The sequence below is a fragment of the Rhipicephalus microplus genome, chromosome 6 (assembly GCF_043290135.1).
Source record: "Rhipicephalus microplus isolate Deutch F79 chromosome 6, USDA_Rmic, whole genome shotgun sequence".
Classification (NCBI taxonomy): Eukaryota; Metazoa; Arthropoda; class Arachnida; order Ixodida; family Ixodidae; genus Rhipicephalus; species Rhipicephalus microplus.
The window spans coordinates 139,412,466-139,429,790 of NC_134705.1; the positions used below are offsets into that span (position 1 = coordinate 139,412,466).

General features: G+C 44.9%; 1 protein-coding gene, 1 long non-coding RNA gene and 1 other non-coding gene across 4 annotated transcripts in view; 1 reads left to right on the forward strand and 2 right to left on the reverse strand.

Annotated features, from left to right (window-relative positions):
- The window catches only part of LOC142765559 (uncharacterized), a 40,341-nt gene extending 26,599 nt beyond the window's left edge, over nucleotides 1-13,742 (reverse strand). The window contains exon 1 of the long non-coding RNA XR_012884313.1: nucleotides 13,619-13,742. This is a non-coding gene — a long non-coding RNA (uncharacterized LOC142765559). The remainder of the gene's footprint in view (nucleotides 1-13,618) is intronic.
- On the reverse strand, nucleotides 6,712-6,783 carry TRNAT-UGU (transfer RNA threonine (anticodon UGU)). The gene has a single exon. It is a non-coding gene; the product is annotated as a tRNA-Thr (tRNA).
- A 364-nt stretch (nucleotides 13,743-14,106) lies between the features above and the next one.
- The window catches only part of LOC142761789 (uncharacterized), a 56,214-nt gene continuing 52,995 nt past the window's right edge, over nucleotides 14,107-17,325 (forward strand). The window contains exon 1 of one of the 2 annotated variants that reach the window (XM_075866722.1): nucleotides 14,107-14,346. In XM_075866722.1, the coding sequence (XP_075722837.1) occupies nucleotides 14,271-14,346 (76 nt within the window). In that variant the 5' untranslated portion in view covers nucleotides 14,107-14,270. The remainder of the gene's footprint in view (nucleotides 14,347-17,325) is intronic. The other variant, XM_075866723.1, reaches the window with a different exon arrangement.

The following is a 17,325-nucleotide window of genomic DNA, read 5'->3' on the forward strand; positions in this document are numbered from 1 at the left end:
AGGTCCCGCGTTCAATTTCCATTCGGTGTTCCTGATCTATTTCATTTTTTTTGTTATTTTGCCCGATATGGGTGAGCGACACCGGCGGTGACCGTGGCGGCGGACAACTACGGCGCCAGAATCGGCCCTTGTTGTGACCTCATGACGATGTTCCCTGTTTAAAATCTCGTTGAATTCTAGGGGCTGTCTGCATTAAAACAATACAGTGAAATGATGTATTACAGTGTCCCAAAGTTGTTTTTTTTCTCACACAGCCTTACTCAAGGGGGGAGCTCGGGCAAGACTCGAGAAGGTTGCTGGATGACGTGGGTCGTCTCGTGTTGATCGCTCGAAACGTTGTGCCGAACGCAAGCGACCATGAAATCCGCGAGGTGTACGACTGGAGCTTCGCTGCGCACATTGCCAGCTACATGCTCCGAAGGCCCGAGTGGCTGCAAACATCGACGAGTGGACGACAGGACACTTCCTTGGAGAAGGACCGCCTTTTTTTCTACCTGGTGTGCTACGCACATTGCGGCACCAAGAACCGCGAGCGTCTGCGAAAAGTGAGTATGCGTCCCACCGGTAGGGAAGAGCGATTGCGCTTACGGCTGGTTTTTTGCACGATCTTCCCTTTATTCAACCCGCATTTCTCGTTTGAAGATGCAGTTCTGCTTTATAAACGAAAAAAAAAGATGCAGAACTCGCAGTTACACGAAAGGTGGTAAACACATCCATAATAGATATACAACAGAGACAAGGATGAAGGAAGGCACGGAACAAGTGTAAAAGTTTCACGAGAGCCAATGGTAGGTAAACGAAAGGTCGTAATTGTATCCATGAAGGAAGAAAAAGAAAGGTGAGAGCAATAAGTCACACGAGTGAAGCCCACCGTTTTGGCCCGACACGTGATCAACCTGAGAGCTTGCGGTAGGTTTTAGTACTCTCGGTGGTGTTCCGTTTTCCGGTATGCGCCGAACCATAGATTTTCCCAAAATAAACTAGAGGGCACTCTGGCACTGTGATCGTTCAGCCACCATGAGAATGATGGGTAGTAGACACATTCGCCTAGTCTTCGTACTTGCGCACTGCGAATCGTACTTGCGGCTTCGTTTATTGCTGCGTTTCGGTTTTGTTTTGAGAGAAAGATTCAACCCTTTTGAGCTTCATGACCCGATTTCAAAAGGTAAGTCTAAAAAATTAGGATGGTGAAGTGCAACCGCTGAACATTCGCTAATATTCTTTTCGTGAGAAAACAACTTCAAGCCACACGATACACACGCGGAGCCAGAAGCAGGCCACAAGTAGGAATATTAGACAAATGTGTGTACTACCCATCATTCCCATGCTCGCTGAAGCGCCGTGTGTTGCAGCTCCCATAGACACTAGCGCCAGAGTTCCCTCTAGTGTAAATTGAGAAACTCTATGCGCCGAACAAGCGAGTTTCAATGAAAAGTTACCGGCGCCATGCTCCGAAGTATCGGAAAGTCTCGTCGCTAGCGTGATCTTTTGCAAAAGGTCACGTGTTCGGCCGACACTGCTCTTTGGTGGCTCCTTCTAGCTACCATACCACCACCCTCGCTTATCACACTTCCCCCTCTAGCCACCATAACTGGACAGCATGCGGTGCTTTGTTCTCGAGCAAGACGATGTGCGTGGTTCCAACAAGGTGTTTCTCGCGTGAGCTTGGGAAACTTTCGTCCGGGTATAATACAGGCAGGCAAATTTATATGGACTGAAACGAGTTGTGCCCCACAAACGCTAGGCAGGCACCTGATTACAGGAGCCCATTGGGAACCACCACAACTCGGGTCCGTCGACCAGGTCCTTTTAGCTCACAAGGTCTCAACAGCCCAGTAGGACTGCCTCCCAGTCTTCCCGTGAAGGGGGGGAGGCGGAGTTAGAGTGAGGTCCGGGGCTGATTAGAATACCTACACCATGTGTAAGATTCCCGAAGCTATAGTGAACTAGAAAAAATGTAGTCTTCTATATGACTATACCGAAAGCTTGCGAACACCTCTCTTCACAGCGCGACCACTTCCTGTACAGGCAGCATCAAAGTGTTTTAAAACTTCCGGGCCCAACTGTGTGTGTGTGTGTGTGTGTGTGTGTGTGTGTGTGTGTGTGTGTGTGTGTGTGTGTGTGTGTGTGTGTGTGTGTGTGTGTGTGTGTGTGTGTGTGTGTGTGTGTGTGTGTGTGTGTGTGTGTGTGTGTGTGTGTGTGTGTGTGTGTGTGTGTGTGTGTGTGTGTGTGTGTGTGTGTGTGTGTGTGTGTGTGTGTGTGTGTGTGTGTGTGTGTGTGTGTGTGTGTGTGTGTGTGTGTGTGTGTGTGTGTGTGTGTGTGTGTGTGTGTGTGTGTGTGTGTGTGTGTGTGTGTGTGTGTGTGTGTGTGTGTGTGTGTTTTAAAAAGGCTCTGAAATACCGCTCTTCCAGCTTTCGCTGTGACTGTGTTGCGCCTTCCGCGCAGGCCTTGCGGTTTTTTCTGTGTGCGGATCAAGAAAGCAACCGCGCGAATCTCGTCATGTTCGTGTATCGGGCCGTGGTGCACGAATCTTGCGCACATTATGTGGTCTCGAGGAAATCGCATTTTGAGGAGTGCATGAAAGGTAGCGTCCAAGTGAGCCAACAGTTTTACTGTAGTTGACAACGACTTTTAGCGTCTATGCTACTGACTAGACAAACCATGAAAGAAGCAGTGCGTGGTGTTGCAAAAAAGAAAACTCTTCTTGCCGTTCCGTGGCGATACCCGAGCCCAGTACGTGTTCCGCGATGTAGACAGCCGCGATTAGTGACGATGGAGACATGCATAGCGAGTCTAAAGCCAACCGACCCATGGATAGAGCAGATCTGCTGTGCAGAGTTTGTACAGGGTCGGCTTTTTAGGCCACCCTTATCTCACGCTTGTACGTATATAGATTGAATGTCTTTCACAACCACCATCATCACATGGTTGATTGAAGGTAATTGAATAAGTGGATTCAAAACATTTGAAAATAAGGTGGAGAGAGGAAGCAAGCATCGCGAACAGCCACTACACCGCTTCTCTAAGCCGAGCTTGTGCGGAAGCTAAGCAGCACCCTCCGACGGAGACGACTTCCACTGTGCAGCTAAAGGTATACGCGATGCGCTCGATTGAGCAAGGCAGCTGTGGGGAGTCCTAAGAAAGTGCGTTCTGCCTAGGAGAAACTCGCGCATATCGAAGCGAGACGCATTGGTCGAAGGGAGTACGAGCGGTGAAGGGCCAGTGCTTCGCTGTGCCAAGCTTTGGGTGGCAGTGCAAACTTCTCGAGAATTTCGAACATGAAAGTGTTTCATGCGGTTGCCCACTATCGCTCCACTGACGTATTTTCGTCACGGATATGACGTAAAATATATACTAACAGACTGCAAAGAAGAAAAAGTTCCGTCGCCAGGCGTCGAACCTTTGCCCTCTCGCTCCTCAGCGCGCGGCACGGAACGCCCATTGATGAACGCCCACTATAATATAGACCACAGATTGATCATCCCGCTTGCTTCCACATTTGTTGACATAGTTTAGTGACTGCTTTCTTTATTTTGACACAGGTATCTTAACAATTTCAACGAACTTTTTCGGTTCACTACTACTGGACCTGAAGGTAGCAGCTGTAACGCCCGTCGTAATCCATGCTCTGTGAACGATGCTTCTGGTCAGGATTCCACATCCAACCTACGCGCGTCCTCAAAATTGTTTTCTTTTTTTCTCTAAAAATATCTTATAGGTATTCCTCTAATCTTTGCTTCGTGTTCCTCCATTGTGAGATGCTTTGTTTACGAGTCGGTGACTGCAGCTTATTCTGCTTTACTGTATACTGTACTGAGACTTAGACGTGCGTTGAAGAATTCCAGTTGGTCAGGGATAATGCAACACCTTTATTTTGGCACGCGGAGTTAGCTACACTCTAAAAAAAGAGCGAGTGAAAAGGGTGTCTTTTTGTCCCACAACAATAATCATAATCTATATTGCGTTCTATCCTTGCTCTATCGCCTTACACCCGGTAAATCCCGGTCACGATCAACATGTCCATTATCAGGGTTACATTGCATTCTCGGTAAGAAAGTGGCCAGCTTCGAGTTTTCAAGAAAGGAAGCACACGCAAGCCTGATGACGATTATTGTTTTGGGACAAAAAGACACCCTTTTTACTCGATATTTTTTTAGAGTGCATTCCTTTCTGGGCTACTAATTACTCGCACAATTGCCGAAGCTCGCTTGTTCGTTAAACCATCACGTGATCTTGTACGTAGGTGTCGTGAACCTCAGATGCTGACCCCCATGCATGTGATGTGAATCGTTAGACAACAATGCAAATACAACCGCGAAACGAGCACACATTAGGAAAAAATTGTTATATGCGAAGCTGTATAATGATAGCACCATGGGCGTCGCCAGGATGGTGCGATAGGGGCACTGGCCCCCTTCAGGCCAAACCTTCATTTGCGTCACCCAAGCCTTCTATTTTTCTGTTAGACGCTTCTAGTAACGTACGGTATGGAGATGTTAATACTATACCGTGCCTTCTATATGTGCTATGTACAGGTGCGATCAAAAGTGTGCAGACCACGGGGTCGCGTGGCAGAATGCATCGACGCGCCAGCTAGCGACGAGACACGACGAGACACCTGCTGCAGGGCGCATGCGCATCCCGTCTTATCACTTGGCTTCTCATGTCACTCTGTTGGACGCAGTTAAGGTGCTCGTAGCCAAAGCGACAACTGGGAGTCTCTGTCATTGCTACATCGAATCTGTGCCGTTCTTTTACATAGCGGCTGCGACGGGGCCGGTTCAAGCGCCGGCTCGTGTTGTTATTGACCCCGCTTGATTAGTATAAGTAAGCATAGCGAGCATCGCACAACCTGACGAAGCCAAACGCACAAAATTAAATTTTCCCAGGCCAACTTGCCTTTGTCGGGCTAATTCAAGTTGCACTTAAACGGGCTTAGTAAAGTCAAAGTAGGTGAAATAATCAAACATAAATAATTACACTGCATTGAACACTTTTACTCTCAAAATCGTCCTATGCAGCTACAGATGTCTACATTAGGCGGATCGAGGCATTATTTGCATAACTTTGCGACATAAAACTCGAGTTCTTCGGGTGGGCTTCAATGTCACGCACATTCTTCAGTAATATTTATAAATATAGTTAAGGCTAATTCAATATATATTTAGGTGAATGCGACTCCACTTGGTCAAGAGTAATCAGCACCTTGCTGAGCTTAGATTCTCTGAGGTCATGAGAATTCTAATTCAATTACGTTAATTATTTGTGTTTTGATAAGATGTTGCTCCATTAAAACTTATTATAATCCAATCGGTTTGATGATACTATGACCAACGAAGCTCAATCAGATTTTATCGTTGGTGTATGCCTAATTAGCTTAGTTATGAAATTTAGCCGTATTATGCCACGTGGAAATACAGTATAGAGGGTATTTTAGTTAGATTTCAGAAAAATGCTCCGTCAAAATATTGTGATATATTTAGCAATAATTGGACCTAATTATCTCAATTAGCATAGAATCGGTAAATATTAATTTATATTTTCCAGACCTTGACTTCTATAAGCTCATGGGGAAGTCTACATCGATTAATTAACCTTGATAAGGTTTGCCTTGTATTGGCTAATTTCGCACGGCAAATTTAAGGACAAGCATGCCCCCCCCCCCCCCCCGTGATTGTCTATAGTGGCTAAAATACTCGGCTGCTGACCCGCAGGTCGCGCGATCGAATCCCGGCTGCAGCGGCTGCATTTTCGATAGAGGCGGAACTGTTGTAGGCCCATGTGCTCATATTTGGGTGCACGTTAAAGAACCCCAGGCGGTCGAAATTTCCGGATCCTCCACTGCGGCGTCTCTCGTAATGATATGATGTTTTTGAGACGTTAAACCCTACATATCAGGTTAAGCATTAGCATGATCAACTTTGCCTAATTAGATTTGGTTGTACGTATTTCGACTCATCTGGGCTCATCTAAGCCTAACTCCGCTTAACATGGAAACGCGGAGCTGGACTGAACTTAAATAAGTCCGGGGTAAGTAGGTTTAGTTAACTCATAAAGTGCTCGACTACATTTTGATTTCGGCTACATTATCTTTGACTTAACTAAGCTCATTAAGTGCGACTTGGATTAACCCTACAAAGGCAGTCTGGCAAGAGAAAATTTATTTTGTGCGTTTGGCTTCGTCAGGTTACGATGCTCGCTATGCTTACTTATCTTAATCAACCGGTGTGAATAACAACACGAGCCGGCGCTTGAACCGGAGCCGTCACAGCCGCTACGTAAAAGAACGGCACAGATTCGATGGAGCAAAGAAAGCGACACCCAGTGTCGTTTTGGCTACGAGCGCCGTAGCCGCGTCCAACAGAGCGACATGAGAAGCCAAGTGATAAGACGGGACGCGCATGCGCCATTGCAACAAGTTCGCTTATAGATTCCCTTATATATATATATATATATATATATATATATATATATATATATATATATATATATATATATATATATATATATATATATATATATATATATATATATATATATATATATATATATATATATATAAGGGAAACAAGTGTCTACTTAAGGGCTCGTTTTTCGTGTTTTACACAATAATAATGAGATCTAACAGACAATAATGCCAAGGAAGGTATAGGGGAAGTCATTAGGCCAATTGTGATGTAAATGAGAAGAAAAGTGGGTGAATAGATAACTTGCCGTGGGCAGGATCTGAACCTGCGACCTTCGAATGACACGTTCGATGCTCTACCACTGAGCTACCATGACAGCTATCCCCCCAGCCACTTTATTGGCTATCTATGTCAATTTAAAAGTGGGAGTGTCAGTCAGCGCCACTAGTAGCCATGGCGGCGAGTGTGGCACACTCTTCATGAGCCCTTTTGGCGTCACGTAGCACGTGAACTTATTACCAACTGGCAGCTGATTAATAGTCCCCCGTATACAACCTAAAGGCACAAAGTCTGCCAGTACGAGACCCTCGTTAATGAATAAGGGAAACAAGTGTATACTTAAGGGCTCGTTTTTCGTGTTTTACACAATATTAATGAGATCTAACAGACAATAATGCCAAGGAAGGTATAGGGGAAGTTATTAGGCCAATTGTAATGTAAATGAGAAAAAAGGAACGTGGGTGAAAAGATAACTTGCCGTGGGCAGGATCCGAACCTGCGACCTTCGAATAACTATATATATAGAGTTATTCAAGGTCGCAGGTTCAGATCCTGCCAACGGCAAGTAATCTTTTCACCCACGTTTCTTTCTTCTCATTTACATTATAATTGGCCTAATAACTTACCCTATACCTTCTTTGGCATTATTGTCTGTTAGATGTCATTAATATTGTGTAAAATCTCATTATTAGTCTGTTTTCACATTAATATTGTGAAAACAGTGTGAATCTGTGAAAACAACAGTCGGACCACGCGCCCGGTGCCGCGCAGTTCCCAACCGGAAAAAAAAGGAAAAAAAAAACCGCGTGTTGATGGAACTGCATTAAGAGGCCTGAGGTGCGGCCTCACCGGTAACCACCGCCGGGAACGTACTCCCTCACCAGAGAAGGATTGGCCACCCTGGTGCAGTATCTGGCCACTACCTCTCACATGCATACGCAAAATAACTCACGGCCCTCAGTCCTCAGCAGCTGCGAAGAAACTGACTACGGCGGCGGTCAGATCTGCAACGCAGCAGAGGGTGCTAAGAATCTCTGGACTACAGGCCGCTATTGGAACCTGAACTTGGCAACGTTTAATGCTAGAACCTTATCTAGTGAGGGAAGTCTAGCTGTGCTATTCGAGGAGCTAGAGGGTGTTAAATGGGATATAATAGGGCTCAGTGAGGTTAGGAGGACAGATGAGGCCTGTATGGTGCTACAGAATGGGCACGTTCTTTGCTATCGGGGCTTGGCAGACAGAAGAGAACTGGGAGTGGGGTTCCTAATTCACAGAAACATAGCTGGCAACATAGAGGAATATTATAGCAATAATGAAAGGGTGGTAGGTATTGTATTTAAATTGAATAAAAGATACAAGATGAAGGTAGTACAGGCTTACGCGCCTACATCCAGCCATGATGACGCTTCAGTTGAAAGCTTTTATGAAGACGTGGAACCGGCAATGAGTAAGGTAAAAACACAGAATACTATAGTGATGGGCAACTTTAATGCAAAGGTAGGGAAGAAGCAGGCTGGAGACCACGCAGTAGGAGATTATGGCATCGGCACTAGAAACGCCAGAGGAGAGCTACTAGTAGAATTCGCAGAACGCAATTATTTGCGGATTTCGAATACCTTCTACCGAAAACGAGAAAACCGCAAGTGGACATGGAGGAGCCCTAATGGCGAAAATAAGAACGAAATAGACTTTACAATGACTGCACACCCAGGAATCGTGCAGGATGTGGAAGTGGTTGGCAAGGTACGATGCAGTGACCATAGAATGGTATGGTCTTGAATTCGCCTAGACTTGGAAGAAGGAACGACAGAAACTGATACGCAAGAAGCCAATCAATGGGCTAGCACTGAGTGGGAAAGTACAGGAATTCAGAGTGTCGCTGCCGAACAGGTACTCGGCTGTTAGTGAGGAAACCAACCTTAGCGTCGATACGAATGATAATCTGACGAGTATCATTACGGAGTGTGCAGTGGAAGTTGGAGGCAGGGTAGTTAGACAGGACACTGGCAAGCTTTCCCAGGAAACGAAGAACCTAATTAAGAAGCGTCAAATCATGAAAGTGTCAAGTACAACAGACGAAATAGAACTGGCAGAGCTTTTGAAGTTGATTAATAGACGTAAACAGACGAAATAGAACTGGCAGAGCTTTTGAAGTTGATTAATAGACGTAAAGTAGGCGATGTAAGAAGGTATAACATGGAGAGAATTGAACACGCTCTGAAAAATGGAGGAAGCTTCAAAGCAGTGAAGAGGAAACTTGGGATGGGCAAAAGTCGGATGTATGCACTAAGGGACAAAGAAGGCAACATAACTACCAATAAGGATAGGATAGTTAAAATAGCGGAGTAGTTTTACATAGATCTGTAGAGTAGCCGAGAAAACCACGACCTTAATACTATAAGAACCAGCAGTAACCCAGATGACACCACACCAGTAATGATAAAAGAAGTCAGAAAAGCTTTGGAGAGCATTCAAAGAGGCAAAGCTGCTGGTAAGGATCAGGTAACATCAGATCTGCTGAAAGATGGAGGACAAATTGTGTTAGAAAAACTAGCCACCCTGTTTACGAGGTGTCTCCTGACGGGAAGGGTACCATAGTCTTGGAAGAACGCTAACACATAAGAAAGGAGATGACAAGGACTTGAAGAATCACAGGCCGATCAGCTTGCTCTCTGTAGTGTACAAGCTATTTACAAAGGTAATTGCTAACAGAGTAAAGAAAACATTAGAATTCAATCAACCAAAGGAACAAGCAGGATTTTGAACAGGCTACTCAACAATTGACCAAATTCATACTATCAATCAGGTAATAGAGAAATGCTCAGAGTATAACCAACCACTATACATAGCCTTCATAGATTACGAGAAGGCGTTTGATTCAGTAGAAATATCAGCCATCATGCAGACTTTGCGGAATCAGGGCGTAGATGAAGTATATATAAACATCCTGGAAGAAATCTACAGGGGATCAACTGCTACCATAGTGCTTCATAAAGAAAGCAACAGAATACCAATCAAGAAGGGTGTAAGGCAGGGAGACACAATCTCCCCAAAGCTATTTACCGCGTGCTTACAGGAGGTTTTCAGAAGCCAAGAATGGGAACAGTTAGGCATAAGAGTTCATGGAGAATACCTTAGTAACCGGCGCTTCGCCGATGACATTGCATTGCTGAGTAACTCAGGGGACGAATCGCAACTCATGATTACGGAGTTACACAAGGAGAGCAGAAAGGTGGGTCTTAAAATTAATCTGCAGAAAACGAAAGTAATGTACAACAACCTCGGAAAAGAACAGCGCTTCGAGATAGGTAATAGTGCACTTGAAGTTGTAAAAGACTATGTCTACTTAGGGCAGGTAATAACCGCAGAGCCTAACCACGAGATTGAAGTAAATAGAAGAATAAGAATGGGGTGGAGCACATTCGGCAAGCACTCTCAAATTATGACAGGTAGATTGTCATTATCCCTTAAGAGGAAGGTATATAACAGCTGTATCTTGCCGGTACTTAGCTACGGAGCAGAAACCTGGAGACTCACAAAGAGGGTTCAGCTTAAATTGAGGACGACGCAGCGAGCAATGGAAAGAAAAATGGTAGGTGTACCCTTAAGAGACAAGAAGAGAGCAGAGTGGATTAGGGGACAAACTTGGGTTAAGGGTATCATAGTTGAAATAAAGAAGAGGAAATGGACATGGGCCGGGCATGTAGCGCGTAGACAGGATAACCGCTGGTCATTAAGGGTAACTAACTGGATTCCCAGAGAAGGAAAGCGGGTTAGGGGGAGACAGAAGGTTAGGTGGGCAGATGAGATTAAGAAGTTTGCGGGTGTAAATTGGCAGCAGCAAGCACAGGTCCTGGTTAACTGGCGGAATATGGGAGAGGCCTTTGTCCTGCAGTGGACGTAGCCAGGCTGATGATGATGATGATGATGATGATGATGATGATGATGATATATATATATACGTTCTCTCGGTGTTTATTACAGGGACATAGTGCATCGTCCGTACCGTACGACATTGCAAAAGCACGCATGCATGTCATATGTGTGCCTCCATAGTGTCTTCTGCATGTGTTCCATAGAATTACATTTTGTCGATATTCCTTGTAGTGCTACAGTGTTTCGTCCTACGATCGTAAAGGCGTGCATGTCGCATGTTAGGGTGCAACTTCCTAATAGTCCTGCCATACAGACATAATTTATGTCTCGTAGAAGTTGCTTTGGGTTGCGAATGTTATTAGGCGTGTTCATCTGTGTAATCATTCACACACATTTGTCTTGTTCTTGTTCTAAAGATGGCCGCCTGCAACGTTGGCTTACCAGCTGCGCCACTCTTCCGGAAGTCGTTCAAATGCCAAGCTGGACATCATCTTGTCAAGAATTTCACGTGGCCTGAGCCAGGACAACCTACCGTGACTGAATCCTTGTAAATGTTTAAGAGCCCTATAGTCACACGAAAAAGACTGGGCCAGAGACGCCTGCACAGAGGCCTAGCTGTGTATTTCACGAATATTATTGAACGCGAACTTTCCAGTGGAACTGATTTCTGGATGCTGGCATGCCACAGTGTCTTTTTTCATCGTCGTTGAAGCGATTCTCCCATATTTTTACTGTCTTAAGCTATTAAAACATTATGCCAGGCGTTTGTTAAATATAATAAGTTGTAAAATATGTTTCGTAGCCTTTGTTCTTTTCGTGTGTTGCCTTTATCATTTAGCATTATTTTGTCTGCAGATGACACGACTTTCGCTCACCGCAAGCACTGCTGCTGTCAGGCCATCGCAGTGGGGAGACCACCCGCCTCTCAAATCGTGGGGCTGTTGCGCAATGAGGACCATTGTCTCGCGTCTCGAAAGAGAGATGTAAATTTTCGATGTAGCGCATTTCACAAGTGTTCGGCTGTGCATTCAGTTCAGTTGCGTGTGTCCACTTGTTCAGGGATATATTAGCTGCAAGAATTCCAGACAAAAGCGTGCCGAAATTGGGGGAGGGGGGAGGGGGATAAAACCACAGTTTGTGTACGTGCAAAGTAAGTGTGTGTGCATATATACAAACGTGGATTTGGAGATGTTCAGGGGGGGAAAGCGCCCACCATTGCTGCGCCAGTGACTCCGAGCGCCCAAAAAGCATCTACGCATTGCCATGAGGTGAAGCATGACAAGTGGGTGATGCACTGGGAATAATTCTTATTATAAATCACCCGTTGAATTGCCCACTCGCACACTTAAACAGGTTACCACGTGTGCGCAGTATATACCACATGTTCTTGCCGCCGAGCCAACGCTTCCCTTGCTTTCTACTCCGGGGTAGCAGCTTTGTGGTCGACGTTGGAGTTTTGCCGCTGCTTCCACAGCTCTCGCCTCCGGTGTAGCCTGTAATCTGCACAGGCGATGAGCTGCCACTTCTCGGCGGCGCCGATTTGCCTTTCGCGGGCGAGAGCACTTTCACAATCGCTTTCATTCGTGGCTGAAAGAGTAGTAGTAGTGAGACCTTGGACTGTGGCACACACCCACGCTGCGGGATCGGCTAATAACTTGGTAGTCTTCAAAAAAAAAAAAAACTTAAATATTTTAATTAATGTTGTTTTGGTAAAACTGAAAGAAGTAGTAATGCAACAAAATTGCGAATACTACAAATGAGTGCTATCATAGGTAGTAACTCTGAGCTGGGTAATTTAGGAAATATTTCGGAATTTAAATGCAATTTATAAAATAGGTGCGTGAGTAGGCACTACGATCTAAATCTATTCGAATATTTAATAAAACCATCCCAAGCATCAGCAACCTTTCCGTCATTCTGGCCCAGGGACAAAGTCCCGTACGGAAGCGCATTTGCTACATTTACGACTAGTCTAAGGATTCACCAAACGATACGCAAAACATTATTCTGCAACGTGGAATATCCTTTGTAGGGAATGAGATAATGTTTTGTTGTTTCATGTGTACTCCTCCTAAAGAACGGTCGGGAGAAGCTTCCAGACCATCTCTGTGCAAATTAAAGTAAAGTAAGGAGTCTGACAACGTAGTCCAGTGATTGGAACAAAAGTTCTTTTGTTTCACATGTTTTACTATACGTTACCCTCCGGGATAGCAATCTGTTTTTTTTTAGCTTCTTGAAAGCTAAACAGACAAAGACAGATGATCTGGGTTCCTGTTCTGCGACAAGAATTGTGTGAGCTCAGACCACGCAGAAGCAGCATTATTTATCTCATGAATGCATCCATATTTGTTATGTGTGTTTTAATCTTACCGACACTTTCAATTGCAATCGTGTGATGTGACAACTTTACTCAAAAACTGCACAAACGTCAGCAACGCCAATTTAAATAACGTGCACTGGGCACAACGTTTGATGGTGACGCTATGCCGGTGGCGTCATCGCAAAAGCGACCACTGCTGTCCCAATTCTATCCTTCAAATTTGCTGCACAGAGTTTCTCATACTATATTACCTAGAGGGGAATGGCGCTAGAGTCTACGCGGGCCCCTTCAGCGGCACTAGGACGTAAAGGGAATTATGGGAAGTACAAGCTTCGGATATCTGCTTCGGCTGAATCACGTTCTCGAAAATCGCGAAGCCTGTTTGCCGATTGTAAAAGTGGTGTGAAGTTATTTTCAATCCAAACCTGGAACTCAATGGTATGCTGCATAAATAGAAGCTCAGTGGTTTGCTGTGAAGACGGCACACTGCCCCATTCCAATGCACCCTACCGAAACAACGACTCGGGATCCTTATAGTCACTGCGCACAAACGAGGTCTCTAGCCACGATAAGAGGGATGTTAGCCACTTATTCTAGCAGAAAAACAAAACTTTCTTTGTAGGGCACGCAAAAGGCAGGACAAAACAAACTAAATTGCAGGGGTGGTAGCTTCCAACATGTTGCAGTAGGACGAAAAGTTTAATTGGGATTCATCGTGTGCGATGTTGGTCCTTACCTGTCCTGTGTTTCTGGTGTTGCGATGTGAACAAGTTCATGATGCACTTCCAACATTACGGTCTTTTACGTGCGCTACAGAGGAAATGAACTGAAGATGAGCTACCAAGCAGCCCGATAGGGCATCCTCCGAGAGAGAGAGAGAGAAAAAAAGTAAAATTTTTATTTCTGTGTTGCTATTGTTATTGCAGTGAGAAAAATGGCCCTACAGATTGAAGACTTCTTCGGAACTACTGTCAGCATGCATTATGTATATAGCACAAACGTTGAGTGAAAACGTGTAACTTGAAATTATGCAGCCACAGTTATTCTAAAACAGCTTTTTGAAACAAAATTATATGTTTTGTAATGAATTTTATTTTACTAATAGGTAATGGCGTAATAATATAGGTGATAAATATTATATAAATGAATTTATCCAAAACAAAAGCGTCTTGCAGCGCCCTCTATTAACTTTGTGTAGTTGGCGCAAAAAAGCCAGGCTAGACGCTGCACTAAGACCCTGAGCGGTGTATTCAAACGGAAGCGGAAAGGTGACAACACAAGCCACAGAGGCACGAGCGCTTTTCGTCTTGGTGGTCGTGACACTGGTGGCACCACAGCGACCGCAGATACCACGCCGAGTGAGCCCAGTGCCCGAAACCACCCACGAAATGAGCGCGCCTCTGCAAACAGTAGCCTCGGATATCCGCAGCCTCTCCTCGCACCAGCGGACCATCTCGACGACGGGTGAGTGCTGGTCTCGTTGTCGCAGGTTTCTGCAGTGCAATTGCACGTTATTGCAGCCGTTACTGTGGAAATTTATCGTGTACTGCACTGCTCGAGGCGCTGCTCAGTGCGCCGCCCCTTATCCCGCAGTGTTGCGTGTTAACGGCTTTTTGAAATAATGAGTTCTGGAATGGTGTACGCTAATTTGCGTTATATTTTGTCGCCACATACATGTGTCGTACGCTATCCTCTTGCGTACAGACGGAGTCGTGCTTGTTTAAAGCTCCCAGCCGGCCACTCCTGCCGCCGTTTTCTGCAGAAATGCGCGAAGCACGACGCCTCGTCGAACATGGTCATACGGCGTGCTAGATAGTTGTGCCGCAATTCAAGCATGAACGGAAGCTTGTAGCTAACGTGAGGTAGTAGCTGCAGACAACAGCGTCGTCAGCCTCGTGTTCCACTGCTGTAGAGGAGTTCTGTATTCACTCCCGCTAAGTGACGGAAAAGCGGGCACGCAGCTAACTCCCATCTTTGCGTGCCTTATTCTAAGGCCCGTATTCACAGACCAACCTTACTCTTACCCCGTGCTTTCCTTGTAAACTTGGTGCGTTTGATGAAAAATGTAGGTCAGTATTCACAAGGAAATCGTGTATTTGTTTTTACGTTAACATTTCCGTGCCTTTATAACACACTTATAGTGCACACGAACCCCAGGAGCACGTCACATTACGATAAGATGGATGTGTGAAAACAGGCCTAAAACTGCCTACTAGCTTCACACCACACGCCAGCTTCACGAAGGTGCTGTCATATAATGAAATGCGTTATAATGTTTGTCACCTCAAAGTATGCTATGACGGCAGAGGTTTAGTGCATAGAAGCTTGTATCGGAGCGCATAGCAATTACTTGTTTTTAGAAACAGCTATGCTAGCTCAAGTTGCATTGGGAATGGTTCTACTTAGCGTTTAGCGCCTGATGAGGCTGTTTCGCAGCTGCGAAATGTGTCCTGTTTATCACATGATCAATTTTCGAAGTCACTGTAGCGTAGCACTCGTGGCAGCCAGCCAGCAGGAGAAAAAGACAACAAGCGCTGGTGGCTTCTGGTGTGTGGTTTGCAAAGTGTTCTGGCTCATGGCCAGGACAGACGTATGGGCTACGAACGCTTCAATTTTTCGCTTCGCCCGTGTCTCAATGAAGCTGCGGCCTAGTCAGCCGCCTTTAAGTCCTCATGCATCTTGCATCTTTTTCAAATGCACTGCATGCAGTCAACACTTCATGTGTCATTGCTTGTATATCAAGCAATCTTTGTGCAGTGTGAACTTATTTTGTGTCTACAATGCCACGTTCTCGCTCAAATAGCCAAATTTCCTGCTGTGAAAATTATTTCCCTGCTGAAACTGGAAACATTTCCAGCTTGCTCTCCAGTACGGAACGCTTTCCAGCTCTGTGCTCGAACTATCATTTCCAGCTATTAAAGTGAAATTGTCAGCCTCAAAGACAGTGTTCACCTAAGATCAAAGTAGAAAGCATATTCGCAGTTCAGAATTTGCATATCGTTTTCATGTTGTTCAGAAGTTATAAACGTGGTTTGATGTTTTATCTTTTAGCAGTGCACTAACACAGCTAATAATGAACTATTACCTGGAGTTCTGGCCACCGCCACGGCTGTGGACTGCCACTGTTTTGTTCTTGGAGTGGCACAAAGCTTGTCTACTATTTTACACAATTTCGAAAGTGTGGTATCGCATGCTGTGCAGCAGATGCCGACGTACATATAGGTCTGCCATTAAAGGGAATACCTGCGTGCATGGCATGTTTGAATTTTGCTCTGTTGCAAAATCACAATGGCTTAGATTTGCATAAAACTAACAGTGATTGACAGTTCTGACTCCTCTTGACAGGCTAGTGCCGTGCTCAAACACCGTTTCTTTGTCCACTTGCTGCTAGAGGGCTTGAAATATGAAGTGGTTATAGGGGTGTACCCTTTAACAGTAGATTGTACGGTACATCTTGAGTTAACTTTCTGTGTAGTTCTCGAGATTCATTGCTTTTGTAAGCAGGAGGGTGGGGGGGGGGGGGGGAGTGCGTAGGCTGCCAGTGTCATGCGAGCCAGACCTATAACATATACATTTCTGCATTTTTTAGCATTAGCGCAGATTAGAGTAGGGTAACTTATGAAACTAGTGGCTCAGGCTGCAGTGCCTTTCATAAGCTGCATGCCGCTTCATAATGTCAAACTGCATAAAATATGCTTTAGTACGAAAACCTTCCTTGACTATCATCTGTCACCCTTTTCACTGCTCGATACTGTTTAGAACAAGTCCAAGCGATTTTTCTAGCGAGAAGTATTTAGAACATTCCCAGTTTAGAGCATATTTTAAGATGTATTGGCACCTTTAGTCGCAAGATATCATCTTCGTCATTCCTCTGAGACTTTTTGCTAGAAGTACCGATGCCCTATTTGTTCCCAAGTCTGACCACACACAGTTCTTACGAATTCAATGGCAATGCTTCGTTTTAAGTTGTAGAAATCTCGACCAAAAAAAAAGTGCTTTACATCCAAGAAATTATTTTCTTATGTTCAAGAAATACCGGCATGTGATATGAATTTCATATCGAATATACGTGCTATTTGTACGCATTAAAATGGCACATCCATTATGTGGAGGGCATCACAGATGTAAACCTATTCACCGCAGAAGCAGCGGAATGATCAAGTTATGTGGTCAGAGGCCACATAACTTATCTCGCTCTCCAAATCCAAAGCAATGTTGTCTCACCTAGAAAAGGTACAAATAAGCATAGATATGCGAATTGACCGTTTATAGCCAAGTTTTGGAGTTATAGACTGCAAGGCGCTGTATATGAAAGGCAGCTTCGTCGCAATACATTCAGATTGTGGACTTCAGTTTTCTGGCTTTGAACACTGCACAAGCACCACATATGCAGTGTGTTGAGTGGTACTGGCTCTCTGGCACCACAGAAGGGGGACCAAGTCT